General features: G+C 36.5%; 1 protein-coding gene across 1 annotated transcript in view; it reads left to right on the forward strand.

Moving 5' to 3' along the window:
• The window catches only part of EXOC2 (exocyst complex component 2), a 124,492-nt gene that overhangs the window by 17,233 nt on the left and 85,028 nt on the right, over positions 1-22,231 (forward strand). Inside the window, exons 3-6 of the mRNA XM_064663041.1 lie at positions 1,489-1,665; positions 3,080-3,206; positions 12,077-12,190; positions 16,654-16,778. Coding sequence (XP_064519111.1) covers positions 1,489-1,665; positions 3,080-3,206; positions 12,077-12,190; positions 16,654-16,778 — 543 coding nt within the window. The remainder of the gene's footprint in view (positions 1-1,488; positions 1,666-3,079; positions 3,207-12,076; positions 12,191-16,653; positions 16,779-22,231) is intronic.

Below are 22,231 nucleotides of genomic sequence, written 5' to 3' on the forward strand. Positions count from 1 at the left end.
ACCACTCCCCCCACTTTATTCAGGCATCTTTTAAGTAACAAATCTGCTGTCCTTGCTCAAGTAAAATTAATTTCAGTTGTAATAAGATTCAATGCCTTTTGGGTTTTTATTTTTTGGATTTCACTTTCAAAATAGTTTTTGGCAGTGAATAAGACATTTTTATGTCTGACAACCATGAAAACTGCCAAATTTGTCTGCTGTGTCATGTCAGAGGCTTAAGTTGTGAGAAAAAGTAAGTGTGAAGCTTTGGTACTGAGCCACATATGCTGACCCTTTTCTGTCTCTAAGTATTTTTTAAATTGGTCAGAGCTTTCTAGAAATTAAAAACAAAACCCAAGCCAACAGGGAAGAACTGCTGTGCTTGACTAATTTGTACTCCAGTACAGCCAACACTCTAGTACAGCCTTGAGCTTTTGGACATAAGGCAAAATTTTCCTAGGTAGGGATGTTATCTAAGATGAACTTAATGAAGGTGTTCTCCAAATCAGTACTATAGAAATTAGAATCTTGCCGTTTTTTCAGGACAGCAAAACTCCAGTTAGGAATATGGAAATTGTTGTTCTAGATCTCAGAAAATGATCAGTCTATTTCAGCAAACAGAGTCCTGATCTGACCAGAACCAGTCAGATTGATTGGTTGGATTGACCAGACTGATTTGACATAAAATCTCAGGAAGCCTTGGATCTTATATTAAGGCGTACCTTGACTTTTAAGTGTTTAAGAGGTGTTTTTAAACACTAAAACTTGATAAGTTTTAGTATACCACAGTCTCTACCTATGAGAAAAGACTTTCATGTATTTCATAGTTTGTCATTTTTGGTTCTGTTGTGAGAGTATAGAAGAGGGAATAGATGAATACTGCCCAATTCTATCATATAACCGGGGCAGTTTATTCATCAGAATCAGTCTTGCATCATGGATTTTGTACAGAAGAGATTGGGGCAGAATATTTGTCAATACTACTTTGACCAAAGAACCATTCTGTGTCCACAAAAGTACTATTAAATAAGTAAGGCTGAAGAAACATTGTTCATTGTGAATATGTTGCAGTGTCTTTTTTTTTTTCTTTTTTTGCAAAGTCATGTAGACTGAACTTATGAAACATTTGTTGCAAGCAGTTCTGGTGGAAGTTTCACAGAAACACAATACTGAACCACAGTTCTCCAGTGTCTTGCAAACAGAATAATCTATTGTACTATATGAAGTAAAAGTCACAGTAACCCACAACTGGTAGAAGAGATTGAAATAAGTTCCAAGGAGTGCTGCGTGTGTCTCATGAAGTGTCACTGGGACAAAAGACCTGAAGTCACCTAGGGAACATCTGAAAAATTTATTTGTGACACCTTGACTGTAATTGAGTGTAGGGGGCTGGTGAAAAGTCATATATTTATGTAAATACATGAAGCATCATAAATGTATTTGCATTACAGAATTTCAAAAGACACTTCTATTCACAGTAGAGTATTTCTTTTTTTTTCTTTTTCCTAGGTTTAACAATCTGTGGACACAACTGTCTGCTAACCGCTGAATGGATGTCTGCCAGTAAAATTGTGTGTCGAGTTGGACAGGCTAAAAATGACAAGGGAGACATTATTGTTACTACAAAGTCTGGTGGCAAAGGAACTTCAACTGTTTCCTTCAAACTGCTTAAACCTGAGAAAATAGGTATATTTCTTGTTCAAACCCACATCTGTTTTCTTTGCTGAACAAATATATGACTGTCTCTTTATATAAAATGTGTGTTTGAAATGGATCCGCCTCAGGATGATTTTCTGTTGTCTAGAAAACAGAGTATATCAATAAAATGTCCAAATATATGTAGAGATAAAGTCACAGTATATGTAAACTAATCCTTTCTCAAAATCCTGATAAAACCCTCAATGACTAATGAAAAGTAACCCTTCATTTTTCTGCTAGGAGTAGCACTAAACTTCTAAATTTTAAAAAATGTAATGACAGATCCAGTAATTACTCTTAAGTAGTGTACTAGATACATTCAAAACATAAACCAGCTCATGAACTTTACACCTAAATCCTGAGCTGACAGTTAACCATTTAAAGAAAGTTGAGTCACCAGTGCCGTTTCTTACTTGTAATTCAAACCATCCTGCAAGACTGAAAGTCTTAAGTATTTTTCCTGAGATGCTTAACCACTGAAATGGTGTTGCCAAGCAGTCTAGGACCTCTACTTAATCTAGAATCCAGTCTAAATACCCTCTGGATTGGAAATGTTTCTTTCAGGACCCCTCATTGATGAAGTTGGATAGTTATCTTTTCTAAGGCAGGAGTTCCCACAAGAATTATTTTAGGCTTTTGTTCTCAGTAGTTTAATGACAAATAACACATAATTTCTCCCAAGCTGCACTAAGATCTTAATAAAAGAAAGGTGAATCAAGTGAAAATGTTACACAATGAAGCTTTTGGTGATGGGAGAGGAGAATTTATATTTTAAAAAACAGGTAAGTGTGGGGATTGAGTTAATTTCTGCTGTTGAGTATATGATGCGTATGTTAAAGGAGGGCAAGGCCAAGAGTATGGCTGGCTTCATTTTCAGCTGAGGTCCAAGACCTCTTGTGCCTCACCTTTATGCTTTGTCTGTGCTAAGGCTTTGGAAACAAAGTCAGTTCTGTGTCCTTTGAGTCATCTATCTTGACCTGTGGCCAAAGTTCACTTACATACTCACCTTTTGGATAATGTGTGGCACCAAAACCCTAAAGTATGCAAATAAGAAGACTTCCAGATAAGAGATGGTTTTGAAAGTAGTAAATGACAAGGTTTGAACAGACACCAAAAGACCTGCAGGAATGAAAATACTAATAACTGTGTTCAGGAAAATGCTCCTGTGCAGTCTGCAAGAGGATAATGTGTTTGATGCTCAGCCATGAATACCTTTTCAGCAGCTGTAATAAAATAATTTAGCATAATTGCATCCAGGTTGTTTTGCCATGTATCTTCCAATATATTACCTAGGCATGCATTTTATATTTATCAGGATTTTTGAAATTAATTCAGTATGTTAGAGGTTGATGGTGCTGGACCGCCCTTGTTGTTTTAAGGATCTGCACTTTGTTTTCTCTAGGTATCTTGGATCAGTCTGCTGTCTGGGTGGATGAAATGAACTATTATGACATGCGCACTGACAGGAACAAAGGGATTCCCCCCTTGTCCCTACGTCCAGCTAATCCTCTTGGTATTGAGATAGACAAGTGAGTACCAAATACCTTTAATCCACTTTTTTAGTGGTTTTCTCTATATGTGCCTTTGTGAATTCCAGAAAAGTTTAATGCTTTACAGGGCAGGGAAAGGTTTAAAAATGCATACATCTATTAGCTGTTGGTATGCTGTTTTGAACTGAAAGGAGTTGTTAGTGCACACAGTATCCTGCTTCATAATCCTCTATTTTGAATCATCAATTAGAGCTGTAGATAATCTAAAAGACTGATATACTGAACCCTAGTGATGTTTAGATTTTAAGGATTGGTAAATAACCCGAGGCTTCAGATTTATACATTGTAGTTATGGCATACCTACTGTTGCATTTGAGTTTCACGGGGCTTTTAAGGATGTTTAGATTGCTATCTGTTGCTAAAATTGTACTGTAAAATGTGATTTATTATGCTACATCAGCTAGTTTATTTTACTGTAATATTAATACTGTTTTCCAACCCACAGTCTTCTTTACTTTTGTTCTTAAGTATGGTGGAATTTATGTCATTTGTGTTCTAAAATAGAAACTTTATATTGAATGAAAATGGAATTAGGGGGGTTAAATGGGACACTCTTAGGGCTCCAAATATGTCTGACTCCTAGAAATAGCATTAGGAATAATATTTCTTTTGATCAAGATACCAGCTCTACCAAAACCACAGGTTATTTTAAAGTAAACTATTACTAAGGTCTCATCTGCAGAATACTCTGTTTGTGGGCGGTAGTGTGCTGAAGAAAATCTGCACTATCCATTTGTTACCTTGTTCTGATGGGAAAGCTGCACTTCGCCAAAATCTCAATGTGATTTCCAGTGGACCCATCTTTACCTTCCAACCTCTGGCTATGCATTTCTCTTCTAGTTTGAATATGTATTTTTCTTTTTTTTCAAACTACTAACCCACTTTTTTTCAACAAGCTGAAGATTTTGTCTCTTTCTTACTATTTTTCTCTAGCCTCTGATATAACTTAGGTATTTGTTTCATATTCTTCAGTTTTCCAAACTCTGATAAAATATGGACCTTAGGACTGTGGACAATATTCCGACATCTTACTAGAAGATTTCCTGTCACTCCTTAACTCTCCCTGCCTTGTCTGTAAATTAAAAACCCCATAATAATGCTTTTTTACCACAATACTGCACTGACAATAAGCAGTGAGTGGTTTGTTAGCTGATGCTCTTGAGTTGCTGCTTTTGCTGTTGGTATGGTTGCTCATTGTTCTGTAACAACTCTCTGGAATCCTTTATTCTAGCTTTATCTTCTTGCATTTGACCGTATTCTTCTGTTTGTTGCTTCCTTGACAAGTCTGTCTTCTCAGTCCAGATGACAGTCTTTCTTCCTAATGTTTTTGCCAAATATTTATAAAAAATTATTGGTGATAAATCTGTTAAATCCTGTTAAAAAGGTGATGTGGGCCTTAGTGAAACTTTACCTACAAATGTTCTCAGATTTGCTTCTCCATGGATTTGTTTAGTTTTTGGGGGTTTTTTTGTAGTTAGTTCCTTAATCCATGTGATGTATTCTATTGCATATAAGTAAGTTTTAATCAATCTTATAGTAGCAAGTCTCCTTTAAAATGATGATATATTAATTTTGTCAGGTTACTTTTTCAATGAAGCACTTAATCTCAAAACTCATATAATATATTCTCAAACATTGCCAGAAGCAGTTGTGACTGGCTGACATGAAAACTATTTTTCTCTACTTTAATCCTATACTCCTCAAACAACATCTTTTTCAATATTTTATCTGGGATTTAAGTCAAGATAACTTGTTCTTTTAATTGGGAGTGACTGGGATTTCAGTGTACAAAAGGTTTGAACTGTGAATTAAGGGAAATAGATAATAAGGGATCTAACAAGTTTTATTAATAATTACAAAGCTGCCTCTAGATATATTGTAGGAGTAACGTGTTTGCTCAAAATATGCACTGGAATTCTCTTTTTGTAGTCAAATGTTGCAAGGATGCAAAGAAAGAACTATGGATAAACTCATCCTCCTGACTTTCTTTTACATAGTCGAGATATTTTAAACATTATATATACACACAATGTGCAGGCCATCATCTTTCAGCCTGCAGGTTTGACAAGTTGTAAGCATACATAATTTCTGTCTGATAATTTCTTCATATTTTCCAAAACTTAATTGCAGTTCTTCTGTCATGCAACTAAGAATTTCACTTGCTAAATAAAAAAATAATTTAAATCGTAATGCAATGTGAACTTGCTGATTATTAAAGTCACAAATGTATTTGTAAAAGAGTGTTCACAAGCATTTGTTCTCCTGCCTTCCTAGCAGTTGTTCATTCATCTTTTAAAACACAGAACTGATCCAATCAGATAAGGGTTTTTTGGCATTGCTGTAACTTAGTGCCTGTTGTGTGTGTGCTATGAGGTATTTATTTCCCACCAAAAGATAGGTATTTAAAATATTTAATCCTTGAGTTCTGTTTTTTTAATTTGCAGAATGAGAGAAAAGACTCATACAAAACTTTAGTGTTCTATCCCCATCTTTACGCTCACTTTAAGTGCAATGCAGGGCTGTGCCACCTTTCTCTTCCTGGCTGTGGTGTTACACAGATGTTGCCAGGAACCCTTAAACAACCATAGAATCACAGTTGGAAAAATCTCCAATGTCATGGAGTCCAGCCTTTGATTGATCACTGTCTCATCAACTGAACCATTTCACTAAGTTCTGTGTCCAATTGTTTTTTGCACACTTGCAGTGTTCAAGATTTCCACCACCTTCTTAAGCAGTCCATTCCAATGCCTGATCACCCTTTCAGTGAAGAAATTTTTCCCAATGTCCAACCTGAACCTCCCCTGATGCAGCTTGACACCATTTCCTCTTGTCCTATCACTAATTTCCTGGGAAAAGAGGCCGACCTCTGCCTCAGTACAACCTCCTTTCAGGTAGTTGTAGAGAGTGATAAGGTCCCCCTTGAGTCTTTCCTCCAGCTGAACAACCCCAGCTCCTTTGTCTGCTTCTCCTATGACTTGCTCTCCAGACCTTTCACCAGCTTCATTGCCCTTCTCTGGACATGCATCTTTTAAAACACATCTCAATGTCTTTCTTGTAGTTAGGGGCCCAAAACTGAACACAGTACTTGAGGCGTGGCCTCAGCAGTGCCGAGTACAGAGGGACAATCACTTCCCTGATCCTGCTGGCCACACAGTTTCTGATACAGGCCATGATGCCATTGGCCTTCTTGGCCACCTGGGCACTCTGCTGGCTCATGTTCAGCAGCTGTCGACCAACATCCCTAAGTCCTTTTCTGCCAGGCAACTTTCCACCCAGTCTTCCCCAAGTCTGTAACATTGCATGGGATGGTTGTGACTCAAGTACAGGACTTGGCACTTGGCCTTGTTGAACCTCATACTATTGGCCTTGATCCATCGATTCAGCCTGTCCAGATCCTACTGTAGAGCCTTTCTACCCTCCAGCAGATCAACACTCGCACCCAGCTTGGTGTCATCTGCAAACTTACTGAGGGTGCACTCGGTCTTCTCATCCAGATAATTGATAAAGATATTAAGCAGGACTGGTCCCAGTACTGAGCCTTGGGAAACCCCACTAATGACCATCTGATAACTGGAGGTAACTCCGTTTACCACCTCTCTCTGGGCCCAGCCAGCCAGCCAGCCAGTTTTTAATTCAGTGAAGACTGCACATATCCAAGTCGAGGGCTGCTAGCTTTTCCCGGAGAGGTCTTAAATAAGGAAGGAAGAAAAAGAGTGCACAGTTATCGTCTCAGCCTGAGAAATGTGGAACTTGGTATGAAAATGCAGACCTAAACAGTGATGTGGCAGTACATGGGTTGGTTTTCGTTGTTTAGAGCTGTTGGTAGGTTATGTCCTACCAACATAGGATCGTTCAGAATTTTCAACAATTCTGGGAGAGAATATGTGATGCCTGTGTCCTAAAGATAATGGTTGAAATCTGGTGGTGGAAAATTTAGATCTACATAACGTTTATGGATTAATTGCTTGTTCCAATGTACTGCATACTTTCCCCTCTTGCACGACAAGTCCTTGTTTAATCAAGGGTTCCCTGACTCTTCTAACTACTCTGTCAGACTAAGAAAATCCATTTTCTGCAAAGCTGTAACAGCAGTCAGATCTGTGGTGGTTAGAAAATTTTTAAATAGTGTTTGTTGTTTTGCGTGTAGCAGAGGTCACTATGGTGGATCCATCTCGTACATGAAAGCAAACGCTGACATGCTAAGTACATTCCACATCTGTATCCACCCACTCAATACAGATGCTTCCCTCTTCCCACGCCAGTTTCCAAAACAGTTCATCTGGGAGAAGGAAACAGATGATCTTACGCTGCCACCTAATGGTAAACATCAGCTTGCTACCATGACATAGGAAAAGACTTTCTGGAGACTGAGATGTTTATTTATTTTTAAAGGGCTTGTGTGGAAGTGCTGTAAAGTTCATCATTGAATGTGATGGGCTTGTGGAAACTTGAACAGAGCGATGCATGCAGAAAAATTGTGAAAGCTGTAGAAGAGAGTTGCAGTATATATTCCTAGCTTTATGACATTAAAAAATAAAGTAGCACTTAACTGCTTGTTAAGCTGATGCATAACTTGCAGCCACCAACCTAAAAGCTCTTAGTAGACTTCTCTTACCACATTCTGTCAGTTGTCAAATATGATTGCCACTTTCTTTTTATATTTCTAATGAACCTAGTGCTACTAGGTCGGAATTGCCAGAGCATATCCTTGTCTTGTTGCTGTTGGAGAGACCCGTGTTAACACCTTCTGATTTGTTGTGTTTAGTCTACAACAGTGTCCCTTATACTGGTCTTCTCGCACGCATTATTAACACAGTACAGCTGATACAAAGTCAGCTTCAAGGTGTCTGACTGGTACCAGACAGAGAGGGGAGTGTACAGCAGCTCTAGCTGGAGCTTGTTTATGCTGGTCGCTATTCAGAATCTGTTTATTTAAAGTTAGTTACTCCTTTTGACCTGTCAACTCCTGTGGAATTGAGGTTCGAGTTACCTTTTGGTGGCTGTATTCTGTTTTCGGACCTACCTTTAATCTGCAAATATTGTCACATATGCTGAAAAGCACACTATGAGATTCTGAAATTCTAGAAGTGAAATAATTTGTACAGAAAAATTACAACTTGCTAAATTGTGTTCGTAGTCAGGCTCTGTTCATTAGTATCCATTGCATCCTCTTGCTCTTACTTGATTGTGACTGCTTGGAGGCTGCGATTTACCCATGGAGGTTTCAACTAATCTTAAATCTCTGGAGAATATAAATGATCTCTACGTGCACAAGTTCTGTAAAAGCCAATATATGCTGTGTTTAGTATAAGGTTTATTGACTGTCAAGCTATACAGAACGTGAAGTTTGGGGTAGTGGAAGAATGGGCTCATGCGGCACAAGTGAATTGTTTGTATGCTATGTGTTTTGAATCCAAAGTAGATGTGCATGACCTTTACATGGAAGCAAGGCCCACTATGTTAATGCTATATGACTCCATTAGATGTACACAAAATTGGTTTGAGGGAAGTGGAAGTGTATAGTGGCTTGAAACCAAATGTAGTTTTATTACACTTCTCATTAATATCACCAGTATGCAAAACCTCATTTTCTTTCATATTTAAAATTGTTGCTGAGGGATGAATAAGACTATATTAAAATGTTGACTATAGGTCTAATACGAGATCTGATTCTGTTTTAGATAAAATAGTGTGCCTAGCAGAAAGTACTACTATATAAATCCAATACATGAACCTTTGCTGAAATTGTAAAGGTAGAAAAGTATTTAGAGTTGTCAAGGATCGCAAACTTCACTGTTTTTTGGAGGTTTTATGGATTCAGTTTGTGGCTCCCAGTCTCTTTTACATGATTGCTCTTTAATAATGATGAAGTATCCAGAGTTGCTTCCTGAAGGGATTCTTGTATAATGAGCAAATCAACAGAAAAATGATCAATAGTGTAATTGCATGTCAGCATGGTGTAAGCTTTTGTTACTAGTTCATCTTCATTTCACCCTGTAATTCTGAAAAGAGTAAAATAGAAATACTTTCTCAAGTCACATATGGGCTTGTTTATGAGTAAACAGTAAGCAAGTTTTCATGAAAACAACTTCCAAAAACTGACTTATTTAATTTTCTACTGGAAGTTAATGAAACAAACTTGTGTGTATGTGGAGTCAGCCAGTCTCTTTTTAGATGCATCTGGCCAGACATTCTAGAAATACGGTTGCTTTCAGTTTGAGCATTTTAGCGAGCAGTTTGTTGTGAAGACAGCTGTAGCAAGTCATTCCAAGCTCCCCATATCTGTTAGTGGAAAAACTACTGGTAAAATTTATGATAAAAATAAGGATACTATACCATGGAGTATAACGTATTGTTAACATACCTCACACATTCACATTCATGTTTCTACTCTGTTGTGACTATGTCTGAAATATGTCTGCACAGATAAAAGCGTTGTTAATTTATGGTTCTACACAAATGCATCTGCTGGAAGAAAGCTCGTAATAACTTTTCAAGACAGTCAAACATCAAATTGCAAAAATCCCTTCGTTAATATACCATTGCCTTTGAGTAAGATTCATTTGCAGGAATTGATTACGTGTCTAGCTTGGTCCTTCTCGAGATAAATATATATATAAATATATATATATATATAAATAGGGCATTTTTTTCCCCTAGGAATTGTATAGTTCACATCTTATAAATTTGCAATAATAAGTAGCATTTGGTAATGGTATATTTGAATGTGTGTGCTTTTTGTCTTATATCAGTTTCTTTTGGTTTCTGGGAACATACATGGAAGTTCTGAAAAACATGAGCAAAATTCTGCTTCTGTATTGAGTGCATCCACTTTAAGTAGAGCTTGCACAGAATGTCTGAGTCTCTTCTCAGATAATTCAGATTTATTTTCTTGCTTTTGTTTTTTTAGCATTAAAAACTGTAGTTGTCCAAAAAGATGCTACCATATGTGGATCTAATATAAATACTTTTATGTACAGCTGTACCTTGCATCACATATGAAGTACTATCCTTGAAGGTCATGTGCCTGCTGGGCACTTTTGACTAATTTGAGTGAAAAATAAGATATCTTAAATTTTCTTCAAATGAAGAATAAATTGAAACTTTCTTCTCCTTCTTACATAAATCAGCATTTTCTGCTTACTGTCATTCATGAAATTTAAGGTCATTGGAAATACTCAATCATGCTACTTAAGTTTTTAAGTTTTGTTTTAACATTATCACTTTTTCATTGAACACAGAGAAATGTTGAGACCCTCATTTTTAGTTGCTACATTTGTTTCTCACACTATTTCCCCTGTATCTCTACTTTTCATATCTGTCATCACTTTTCCTTGCATCTCATTAGATTTTTTTTTTCTGGTTTTTAAAAAGTGTTGTTTCATGCCCCTGCTGTAATCAGGTGCTACTGATGAAAGACTTCTGTGCCATGTCATTATGTACGTAATTCCTTTGTACCTGCCTGTGCTAATGGCCATTTCGATATGAAAAGAAACTTCCAGAAAACAGCTCTTCCTCTATATAATTGCACTTTTTATTGTGCCTGCCTTTAGATTTGTTTCACTTAATCTACTGTTTACTTTTTGTAATAGAAACGATTTTAACTATCTTGAAACATGTTTAGATTACAGAAAAACTTAAACTAATAAATTGCTGCTTTCGTGTCCATATAAATAGCTTTTCATACGTGTTAAATGTAATTCTAATAACTGACTCTGGGTTCCTGCTGCCACCAAGTTTTCTCTCAAATGCAAAGTGTGACAGATTCGCCTTTGCATACAGTATGCTTTGCATAGCAAAGTTCACCTAACTTGTGAGCATCAGAGAGGGATTTTATTGACTTTTGAGTTAAATGTTGTGATCTAAAAATGACACAGTGAATTTTTAGAATAGATAAGAATATTTCAGTTGGAAGGGACATTAGTCCATCTAGTCCAACTGACTGACCAGTTCAGGGCTGACCAAAAGTAAACTTATTTGCCACAATTAGTTTCTGAAGATGGGGTGCAGCTGGTGGTAAAGAATAAAGGCGGGAGTGCACCTAGTGATGTATTGCCAGTGCATGGTGGAATGAATATGGCCAAGTGCTGAGTGTGTGTCTGGACTGAGGGATGAAGATTGTCATGTTCTCATCAAAAACTGCTTTAAATATTTTTATTACATAGTCTTAAAATAACTGGAATACATGTTCCATATGAGTATCGTAGAAACTCTTGGTAGTTTTAAAAATGCTGGTGTAGAGAATCTGTTTTCACAAGGAATTGGCTCACATGCTTTCGTTATGCATTTGTAAGACAATAAAAACTAACAAAACATGCTGGCTGTCACTTGGGATGTGCCTGTTTTTCTTGTGTTTTGTGTGCTATGAACAGACAGATCAGTGTATTCTGTTTTGCAAGATAATTATTTTAACTCAGGATTTATTTCAGTGTTTGTGTATAGTGGAGATATGTTCTGTCTCCGTTCATGTTTCTCTGACTTCTGCTGTACAGGGATCAATAGACAATGATGGTGTGAGATCACTTGCAAGCTCTTAACCTGTTGATGTCCTGCCATTTTAAAGTTAAAATAGAAGCATTTTGTACAGAGCACATTTCTGTCATATGTGTAATGGTAAATTCAAAATGGTAAAATTCATTTTACTTAGATTAGATTTCAGTCTTTCCTCGTCACACTACATGTGTCTGTAATAGCAGATTTAATTTCATGGTGAGATACAAGTTTATATTTCCATCTTACAGGAAAATGATTTGGGTCTTATGTTTTTGTTGGGTTTTTTTATGTGACTTTTAATTGTAAACTGTTCACAAGACTATGGCTCAGTGAAGAAATGAATATTCATTTTTCAGGGGCAGATTTCCTCAAAAAGATTTGGAGTCACTGTTTCCTGGGATGAGTGCTGATTTCACAAGTGAAAACTTCTCTGCTGCCTGGTACCTGATTGAGAATCACTCAACAACAAGGTTTGTTGCTGTCATATAAGTAATTGCTTTAAATGCAGGTCAGTTGATGGTATTTCATTATACAGTATTGTGTCATTGGTGGTTTGCGTTTACAGTAATAGACCTGTAGTCACTACTGTCTCTGCTCGACTACAAACTTGAATCTACCGATTTGTTCAATGTGCTTCTGAAAAAAACTTCATTTTGAACACCACCTAATTTGTGGTGGGGTTTTTATCCCCCACACCAGCCCCCCATGTCAGATGGAAGCTATCTTTCTTCAGACAAAAGCCCTTTATGAATCAAGAAGTTAGGCACCTAGCCTAGAGTGGAAACTCCAGGTGTTAAGTCATGACTAGAGGCACCGAGTAAGGGCACTTGAACAGATGACTAAAATTGTTACTAGTATCAATTAGTGTTTAGTTAAAAGGTAACACTTGTGGAAAATGCTAAAGTAATGAGAGTTGGACAAGTGAGTAGGAACTTTGAAGTAAATCCATTAAAATCTTGACCATTAAATCTTAATTTTTAAATATAGTTCATAATATGTACTTACATGAATGCATTACATAAATACATTTTTGCATATCTAACTGAGTTTGGAAACTTTGATCTGCTGGTGTTTGGACAATACTGGAAGACATTTTTAATAGAGAGGATGAGCCTTTTTTGTGAGTTTTTTCTTTTTTAGCTAGGTATTCTGATTAGCATTTTAAAAGGAAATACCACTTTTCAAATTTATTTAACATACTTTTTTTCTATGTAATGGTAGATAGACCGTTATCTATCTGGGATTAGGGAGATTTTTGGCTTTAGGAGCTCCAGAAATAACCATTAGTCTACTTGGGAACTAACTGAATTTCCTCTCAAAATGATGGCACATTGAAGGGCTAGAACAACAGCTAGAGAACATTATTACCTAGTATGCATGTAGTGACAGCATCTTTTGAAATCAAGTAACTAAGAGGAGTGATTAAAAATTTATTCTATCTGTCAGAATCTGATAACTTCAGGAATCACCAAGTTTTTAAAAAAGCTGAGGGGATAATAAAGTGAGAAAGAACTGAGAGTGAGAACGCATTTGATGTAGTTGTTCTTACAAAAATTCTTTACATTTGACACTTGGACTGTTGCCATTTTGTTGCTCATTCATGTGGGCACCAGTGACACTGCCAGGAGAGATGTAGAACAAATCAAGAGTAGTTGCAGAGCCCTGGGGACAAAAGTGAAGAGCGCATGAGCTGTTGAAGGGGAAAGCTTCGGGTAATAGGGGATGCATCCTGTAGATTCACAGATGGCTGTACCACTGGTTTCAAAGGCAGCCTTTTTTTACTGCTGTAGCCAGATCCATGACCAAAGAGCAAAGCCTGCTAGTGAGAAATGGGGTTCATTTGGAAAAGTGGGACAGGAGCATGTTTGCCAGTGGGTTTGCACTTTGGTGGCAAAGACTTCAAATTCAGAATATCAGGGGATGCTGATAACTGCTTGCAATTAAATGAAAGGGACAGAGTGCTACCTGTGTGGTTCAGTGATGGCATTGAGAGTGCTGTTAGTAGTTACAAAACCAGTTGGAAGCATCTAACCTCAAGTGTCTTTACACACTCACATGCTGCCCAGGAAACAAGTATAAGGAGACGGAGCTCCACAGGTGGGATTAGACAAACATATCACTGGAATAAAGTAGGATAACTCATGTGCCTGGTATTCTATGGTGGATGGGAAGAAGCCACCTGAGAAAGATACCCAGGAAAGAGCATAGGGACTTGGCCTTCATGTGAAGGAACAGCTTCAATAAATACATAGTCCCTCTTATGGAGCAGGATGGTTGAGAGCTTGTTTGGGAGGCTGGAAGGGGTGACATTACAGTGGGATAAGGAAATGAACAGAAGTTTTCTTAAGCAACTTGAGGAAGTTTCCAGAGAGCAGACCCTATTTTTTGTAGAAGACTTTAAGGTCCCTCATATTTATAAGAGGGGAAGCAATCCTAGAGGCTTGTGGAGAGTTCTGGGAATGACTTCTAACTTAGCTGTTAAATGGGCAGTCAGGGGTGCTACTTTCCTAAATCTGATTATTGAAGGCAAGGCAGGGGACATGATAACCAGTGACAGCCTTGGCTGTAGCAATTGTGAGATAGTGAACTACAAGACTCAAAGAGGTGTGAGGAAGGCAACAGCAGAGTACACACCTGGGATTGGACAACAGCCATACAAAATAAAATCCAGTGTTAGTAACATGCCGTTAAATACCAGTTGACTGTCTAATGCAAATCATCTTCTGGGGTGTATTAGCAAGAATGTGTTAGGTAAGATATGGGAGTAATTATTCTGTTTGGCATTATTAAAACTGCAGTTGAAATGGTCTGCTCAGCTATGGCCACTGCTTTAAGAAAGATATGAGCTGAGCCACAGACACAAGAGTATATAAATGTTGGTGGCTATACAGCTTGAATGAGTTAAGTGCTTTTAGAAAAGAAAAGAAAAATCTAAGACTTTCTCTAGTATCAGCTTAAGTACTTCATCTTTCTCGCTGAAAAAAAATTTCATCAATTTGTGTCTTTGCATGTCAACAGTTTCAAGTCATGGTCCCATCAGTCCAGTGGAATAGAAAGTGTTAATTTTTGCTGTTAAATGAAGCAAATGGGTTTTTTGCGTATTAATTCAGTTTATATTGATTTATAAAATCCAAGTCTTAGTGTTGAAGGTGCAAAAGGTGTGTGAAACTCAACTGGAATAAATGCTCAAAGGGTACAGTGGATCTAGTCATATTTTGAATCTAATTATAAGTATATTTTTAAATAAAGAAGCAGCAAAAATATTTTGGTTGGTGTTTTTCTCTTCCCACTTCAAAATGCGTAATCTTAAAAATATTCTGGAGTTGTATAAATATCTGTCCTATATAATTTGTGCTGTTTTTCTGGAAACACAGCAATGGTTTAGTTCTTGTCCTCTGTATAACCTCAGGTATTGGGAGTGCTAAATGTGTGGTGCACTGATGTTTTGTTAGCTTATGTCTGTTTTTTCCTTGAAGAACATTCTTTTTGAGAAATCAATATAACATCTTTTTTATTATGTTTTTTTTTTTGCTCCTGGCAATATCCTGACAAATATAAATGAACTATTTAGACATATTGTTAGATCATCAGATAACATGGAACAGTGCCTAAGAGGAGAACTGTACATATTTTTGTTAGTTTGAAAGTGCTGCTGGTAAGTACTTTTTGTAAGCTCAAGTAGACCAATCCAGCTATTGAGTAATGTGATTTCTGTCCAGCAGATGGAAACAGGAAATAAGGCATAATATTGTGACATCAACAGTATAAAAAGAAAAATGCTTCTAGGTGCACCAGTGTGCTTTGTCTCCCAGCAGGTGGTGATAGGTTTCTTGCTGCTTGGGCTAAACTTTGGTTTGTTCTCTTAATGGTCTTTTTCTACCAGCTCTTTTTAAAATGGGCACAGTATTGGTGGAATTGTCTTTTGTTGTAATTTCCTGCTTCATTGTTTCCCTCTCCTCACTGAGGTATAGTGTAGTTTTTTGTTTGATTCTTTTGTATTAGAGAGAGGAGTTTGACCTGCAGGTAGGTGGAAAGACCTTAGGGATGAAAATCATGTGCTACATTTGTATTTTTGAGCTTGTTCATGATGGTGTTTTTATAGTAAATCCAGTAGTATAACTATTGAGATCACATTCATCATCAAAACAAAATAAAATTATATGCAAATAATGAAATTTTCTTCACAACATAAGACTTCTCAAATAATTGCAGCTACTTGCAAAAAATGAAAATGTGAAATGAAACGTAAAGTGGTAATAATCGAGAAATATTAGGAAACTAAGGTAAAAAGAAAGCTGCCACACGAACAGTGATGATGAGTTGCAATTAATATTCCCCTATGAAGTGTCCTTCAAAAATATTTCAGTAAACTACATGTAAAAACCATACTTTCATAAAGTGGGAATGGGTTTAGCTTTTCTTTATTTCTGCACTAATGTTACATTCAATTCTGAACTGTATGTTCAAACCAACATAAAAATATTGAATGAACCAAAAAAGTGAAAAAGGGTTGTACACTAAGCTGCAGAGTTAAACAGATGTCGTTATTAAAGAGGCTTCTAACATCTCAGTAGATAATCTAGTGTACTAAATTTAGTGAATTATAGTCACCTATTTAATACAGTACAGACAGTTCATTAAGAGCAATATTGCATGTGTAGAAGAAACTTATTAACTAATTTGTATTATAAAGAGATCTCTTCCATCACAAGCAATAGGAGCCCTCCATTTAGGATCGAAACTAAAAAAACAAGATTTGTGGACTAACAATAAACTGTCATTATTTAAAAGCTCACTCGTTAGCAATTACTTCGTCTGTAATAGTTGTTCTGAAAGTTACTGGTTTTATTTTCCAAGTAGTTTGTTCTGTTTATTCAGTAGCTGACCTTATTTGTTGTTTGAATGTCATGGAGGTTTTCTTGTTTGTTTTCAGTTTTGATCAGCTCAAAACGGCTGTTGTGAATTTGAAGAAACAAGCCAATAAGAAAAATGAGGGGAGTCTAGCTTATGTGAAAGGAGGTCTCAGCACATTTTTTGAAGCACAAGATGCACTGTCAGGTAAAGATGCTTTGCACTTACTAAATACAGTATTAAAGGAAAGGCTCTGTGCATGTATGGTTACATTTCATATTAAGAATATAGTTTTCCTTCATACTCGATGCTAAAAGTGTTAATGAGCCCAAAATCTGTGTTGTGTTACTGGAACATGCTAGCTGATTGTTGTGGTATATTTGCAAAAGATGACATCAAATGATTCTTACAGGAATTGAAGGCATTTGATGAAACTGCTTAGACTACAAATGCAGGAAAGAGAATAAATATTAAGCTGGAGATAATATAGATGATATATAAGATGACTTGAAAACTGTAGCAACAGAAAAACTAGATTTTATGATGCCTTATCCAATAGTCAGATGGTAATATTTATATGAATATTAAGTTCACTCTTTGGGGAATCAGACAGCCTTTATATTATGCTTGCCATTGGGAAAATGAAGTTATCTTAGTTGCCATTTCAATATTTATATTTATTTTATACACACACACACACACACACTTTTAAAGCATGAAATGTCTCTCTAGTAAGAGCTCATTGTGGGCTTCTGTAGTCCAGTCTAGTTAGGCTGGATAAGAAAGCAACAGTGTCCAGTAAACCATCCCTAGTAGGTTTGTCATTTGCCACTATGCTGATTATCTCTCCTGGTCACTGATCCTGTGTTACAGGTATCATGGAGTAAGAAAGCTTATATCTAGGTATAGCCTCAGCCAAGCTAGCACTTCGGTTGGCTTTAGGAACACTGCTTTGGAGAAAAAGTAGTGCTGACAGACATCTGTGTTACCTTGTAAGTTTATTTTTTGGATCAGCAAATACTTAGTAGGATTTACAGAAAGCTAAGGCAAACCTTAAATGTGAGGTTTCAGAAAGACTGAACACAACTATTAAAAGTATAGGCTTTTTGCCTTTGAAGACTGATTTTCTGATAAATGAAGAGGTCCGAGAGCAAATAGAAACTTAAAAAATATTAATAAAATAAAGATAGGGAAAGCAAATTTATTTATTTCATTAACTACTATATTATCAATTTTAAAAAATTATAATAGTTGATATTTAATCAATATTTAAACAATAGTTAATATTGTTTTGCATCTTTTATGTTTATCAATGTTATTTTTACCTGAAATTGGAGTTTATCGGTACAGTCCTTTAGCTAAATTATGAATTTAAAATTTGGGATGATTCAAGTGGTCCTTGGTGCCACTTTTTGTCTAACCAAAATGGCTTGGTTTTGTCTTCCCCTCGGTGATTCCCCCTTAAGTGCTCAAAAGGAAGCAGACTTGTAGCTTGTGCTGTTATACAGTGAATTAAACTGGTACAACAAATGACTAGTCTTGATGCTGTTGTAAAAGAAAATTAGAGACTTAAAGCCTTAATCTCTTATAAAATTCAAAACTGTAACACTGGAGTTCAAGTGACTTACCAATACACTACTTAGTTTTTAAATTCTGAAACCAAATTCTTAATGAGCATGGAGTACAGGTCATAACTGCCTTCTGTAACATTTTAATGCACATTTCTCTGTTGAAATTTCATATTAAATGCATGTGCCAAAGTGGTTTTGCTTCTTTTCAGTCAAAAAAACCACCCTTATTGCATATGAATTTCAGCTTGGAATGCAGAACTACTTATTTACCCTTTCTTCCTGCATATGCAAGATATTTTTGAGAGAATGTAGCTGGAAAAATTGCGTAACATTTTAAAGACTTGAACTTGTGCTAGATACAGTCAACTGTTAAGTTGGATGTGGAGAGGCTTCCAGTAGTAGCAAGCAAAAGGGGTGCCTTTGATGCCATCATCCAGCCCTTCTGCCAGATGTCAAAGCTTTCTCCAGAACATTTGATCACTGCAGTTTTCTCAAATGAAAGAGGACAAGAATTAAGCATAAGCATTATTAGCATTGTTCTAGAGAAACAGCTCAGATGCAAATTTTAAAAAAAACCTCAACAACAACAAAACCACCAAACTAAAAAACCCAAACAAACAAAACAAATTCTTCAGCATGCAGTTATAAATTCAAGCTTTTTAACAGAGGAACATTAAATTAAAAATCCAGTTATACTGCGGCTAGACAGTGTTTGTGCACATAATGGCACTTTCCTGCCCTTACACATGTAAAGGGTGAATTTGTATGTCTTATTTTCTCCTTTAAAAAGACACATACAATACAATATTTTTGAAATGCATTTTGACAAAACTATATGAGGAATAGTTGATATTTGAAAGATTGTTTCAGCACAAACTCTTAGGGATGTAGCCATTGTTCTGCAAAATTAGTATTTGAGGCAGAGCATACAACTGTCACAGATGAAAAGGGAATCAAAGGAAAATCATTATTAAATGCATTTATTCTGCCTTCCAATATGATTTAAATTTTCTGAGCTCATTTTGGTTTGGATTTTTTTTTTAACTTGCTTCCTTTGGGAAGATTTCTAATATGTAATTTATTTTCTAAAGATATGTTTTTCTTGAGGGCAGAAACTCGGACTCTCAATTTTCCTCTTCACATATCTTTGAGCACATCTTCTAACCCCAATGGTTATGCTTTGTAAGCTGCAGATCTGTTCCATTGTTGTTACAGAATGGATCTATCTGTAGGCAGTTATTTCTCGTAGGTTTCCCTAAATTAGTACAGGATGTTACTTTTTGTAGGAGGATCACTTTAGGAGGTATAACACTTGCTTTACCGAGTACTTTGTATTCATCTATTTGCACAGGTTTTATACATGCTTTTTTTGACTCATACACATTTAACAAGGTTATTTTCAAATATATTACCTTGATCTAGGAAACCCTGAATTACTGATTATTGTGCAGCTTTTAGTTGGGACCCAGTCAGATCAGTTTGATCTTAAGCTTGCTATCAGACTGTATTACACATTTAAATGAGTATTAATATTTTCACAAATAAGCAATGGAAACCATAAAAAGCAGTCCTAAGATGTTTATTGTATTTTGTGATTTAGAAAGTGTTTACTAAGAAAATAGGAGCTCAAATAGGCCAGAACCCTTGCTTGTTTGGTTTAATTTCTGGGAAAATAGAATTGTCTTATCAGATCCTCATGTCTCTCTGCCTGTTAGCTTGGCTGACAGTTTGACAGTGACTCTGCTGCAGAGATGATGTTCAACAGGAAGTTTGTTTCATCAGCTGAAGGGAGCTGTAAACTGAGCTGAGGGGAACAGGGCTCACCTCAACTTGACCCACTTGTCAGCGTCGTGGAGTTCAGCTGATTTATTTCCTGTAATTCTAATTGCAACCTAGAAAGTGGCATTCCTGAAAGGTTGGCTGTTTATGTGTTTGTAGTTAAGACATAATTTATTGTCATGAGCAAGTCATATCCCACACAGAGGTCTTTGGAAAGTTGGCAAATTAATTTTCTTTGAATATACCTTTTCAGAAATGCTCTTTGCTCTTAGGCCGTGGTTTCTTCTCATTTAAGTGAAAGGAAAATGTTGGGAAATGAGTACTGCAGTCGTTGACTTAGGCAAAAACATGCAAGTATGACAGTTGTACTAGCAAGTAAAGTTGTCTTTGAAACATGAATATCTTGAACAAGGTTGAGGTTTAGATTTGACTCTCTAGTTTGCCATGGCAAAAGTTCTTGTGCAGCTACAACTGCAAACACATTTTACACGATTTTCAGGAAAAAATCTGTAGGAAAGAAGCACTACTGGCTATTACAGCGCTGTTCCTTTTTTCCTCTTCCCAGTCCTGTTCAGATGTGTGGCCTATGGGAATACCTGTATGATGGGCAACTTGGACTATAGTTGGCCTTTTTTCTACTACTTTACTTAATACATCAGCTAGGATAATGTTTAGCTGAAATGATCCTATATCTGGTCCATGCCTGGGTTTTTGATTTGGTTTTTTTTTCCTTCCTGTAGAGTATTTTCACTTCAGCCCCTAAGGCTCATTCTAAGATGAGCATGTTAATGATCCAGGATCAGATTCAGTCTGAATTAGCCTACGCTGTTGCCATTATGCCTGTTAAATTAATTTTCTCTGAAACTAAAACAAAAGAAATCACCTATTAAATTCTGAGTCAGAGTGGGAAATTGAGAAGTTGAGAAGCTAAAACCTGAGGCTTGTCTGTCATATAAATGTCCCTTTGCTTCTGACTTTTGAGGAGATTTGTCATGTTTGAATTTAAAGGGAGTATATAGAGCCAATTTTTCATTAGTGATTCTGTTTGCAAACTAGACTCGTTTTGAAGTGGTTTCCTTTTGTCCAATGAGATGTCGGTAGCACAGCATGGGTATGGTATACCAGGTTTTGCTGTTGTCACGTAGCTGTTTTGTAACAAATCTAATTCACGCTTTTACTTTACTTCACTCTCGTATATATTTTTCCAGATAGTGAGAATTTTTATTAAATGTATGGATTTGGGTAAATCAAATTTAAAGATATGATTACTACCTAATGTTACACAGCTGACTTGAAATATCTAGAATAGCTCTCTGTCCTCTGTGTGGTGTGCGTCTATTAATGTTGTCTTTCTCATCCCACTTCAAGTGACGGAATATTGTCTTTGCAGGGTAAGACCAGTCTAGCTACTATAGCTAGTAAATTTAAATATAGTCATTCATAGAGGTTAAGAAAGAACAGGGCCATGGAAACAAGCTTGCAAGGGTAAACTAAGATGCTGCATGTGTCAGCCATGTATCTAAGAGCATATCAGTCACTTCAGAATAGCAGTTCCAATGCATGTATGTGCCCCGCAGTAGGTGCAAGTTAGATTATTTCAGATTAAGAATTAAGATCATGCCTCCATGTAGTCTTGAACTAGTATCTGATGTGCTCTCAACTCACTGTCTAGCTTTCTGAGAGGATGTTCCTGTCTGAAGACTTGAGTTAGCTTTGTGCTACATTTACACTTTCTGCTGACCGAGAAGGATAAGCACTATCATTGCTTCATATTTTGTCCTTACATTTATAGGCCTACTCATGTATGCACAATGAAAAAATAGGTATGCTAAATTAAAGTAAGTTTGTTTGTTGAAAACTTACATTCTGATCTTGCAGCACTAGATAACAAGGTGGGGCATTGAAATGAGGAATGTATTCAGGGAGAGAGATGACCTGCCAAAGGAGTGCCAGTAAAGTGTGTAAATGGTGGTAGGTAGGTTAGTCTTGGGCGAGTGCTTCCTTTTCATGCAAGGCCTATGATCAATTTCTGTAGCAAACCAATTTTTATTTTAATGCAACTCTATAAGAGCAAAAGTTATGTGATCTTGGTTGATAAAAGGCTCAAACTAGCCTTTCATGCAGGTTCTAGCATGACATTGTCTAGGAAGTGTTTTTTGTCTCAAGCAAGAGATGATCTGACTTGAAAACGTGAAGCAGCAGGAGTTGTCACAGTCCATAGTGAAAATTTTGTGCCCTGGCTTTTATGCTGACTGCTCATATATCTTCTTTGAAATCAGTAATTGTTTTAGAGATGAGAGCTAACTACTA

This window comes from Pseudopipra pipra, chromosome 1, assembly GCF_036250125.1.
Source record: "Pseudopipra pipra isolate bDixPip1 chromosome 1, bDixPip1.hap1, whole genome shotgun sequence".
Classification (NCBI taxonomy): Eukaryota; Metazoa; Chordata; class Aves; order Passeriformes; family Pipridae; genus Pseudopipra; species Pseudopipra pipra.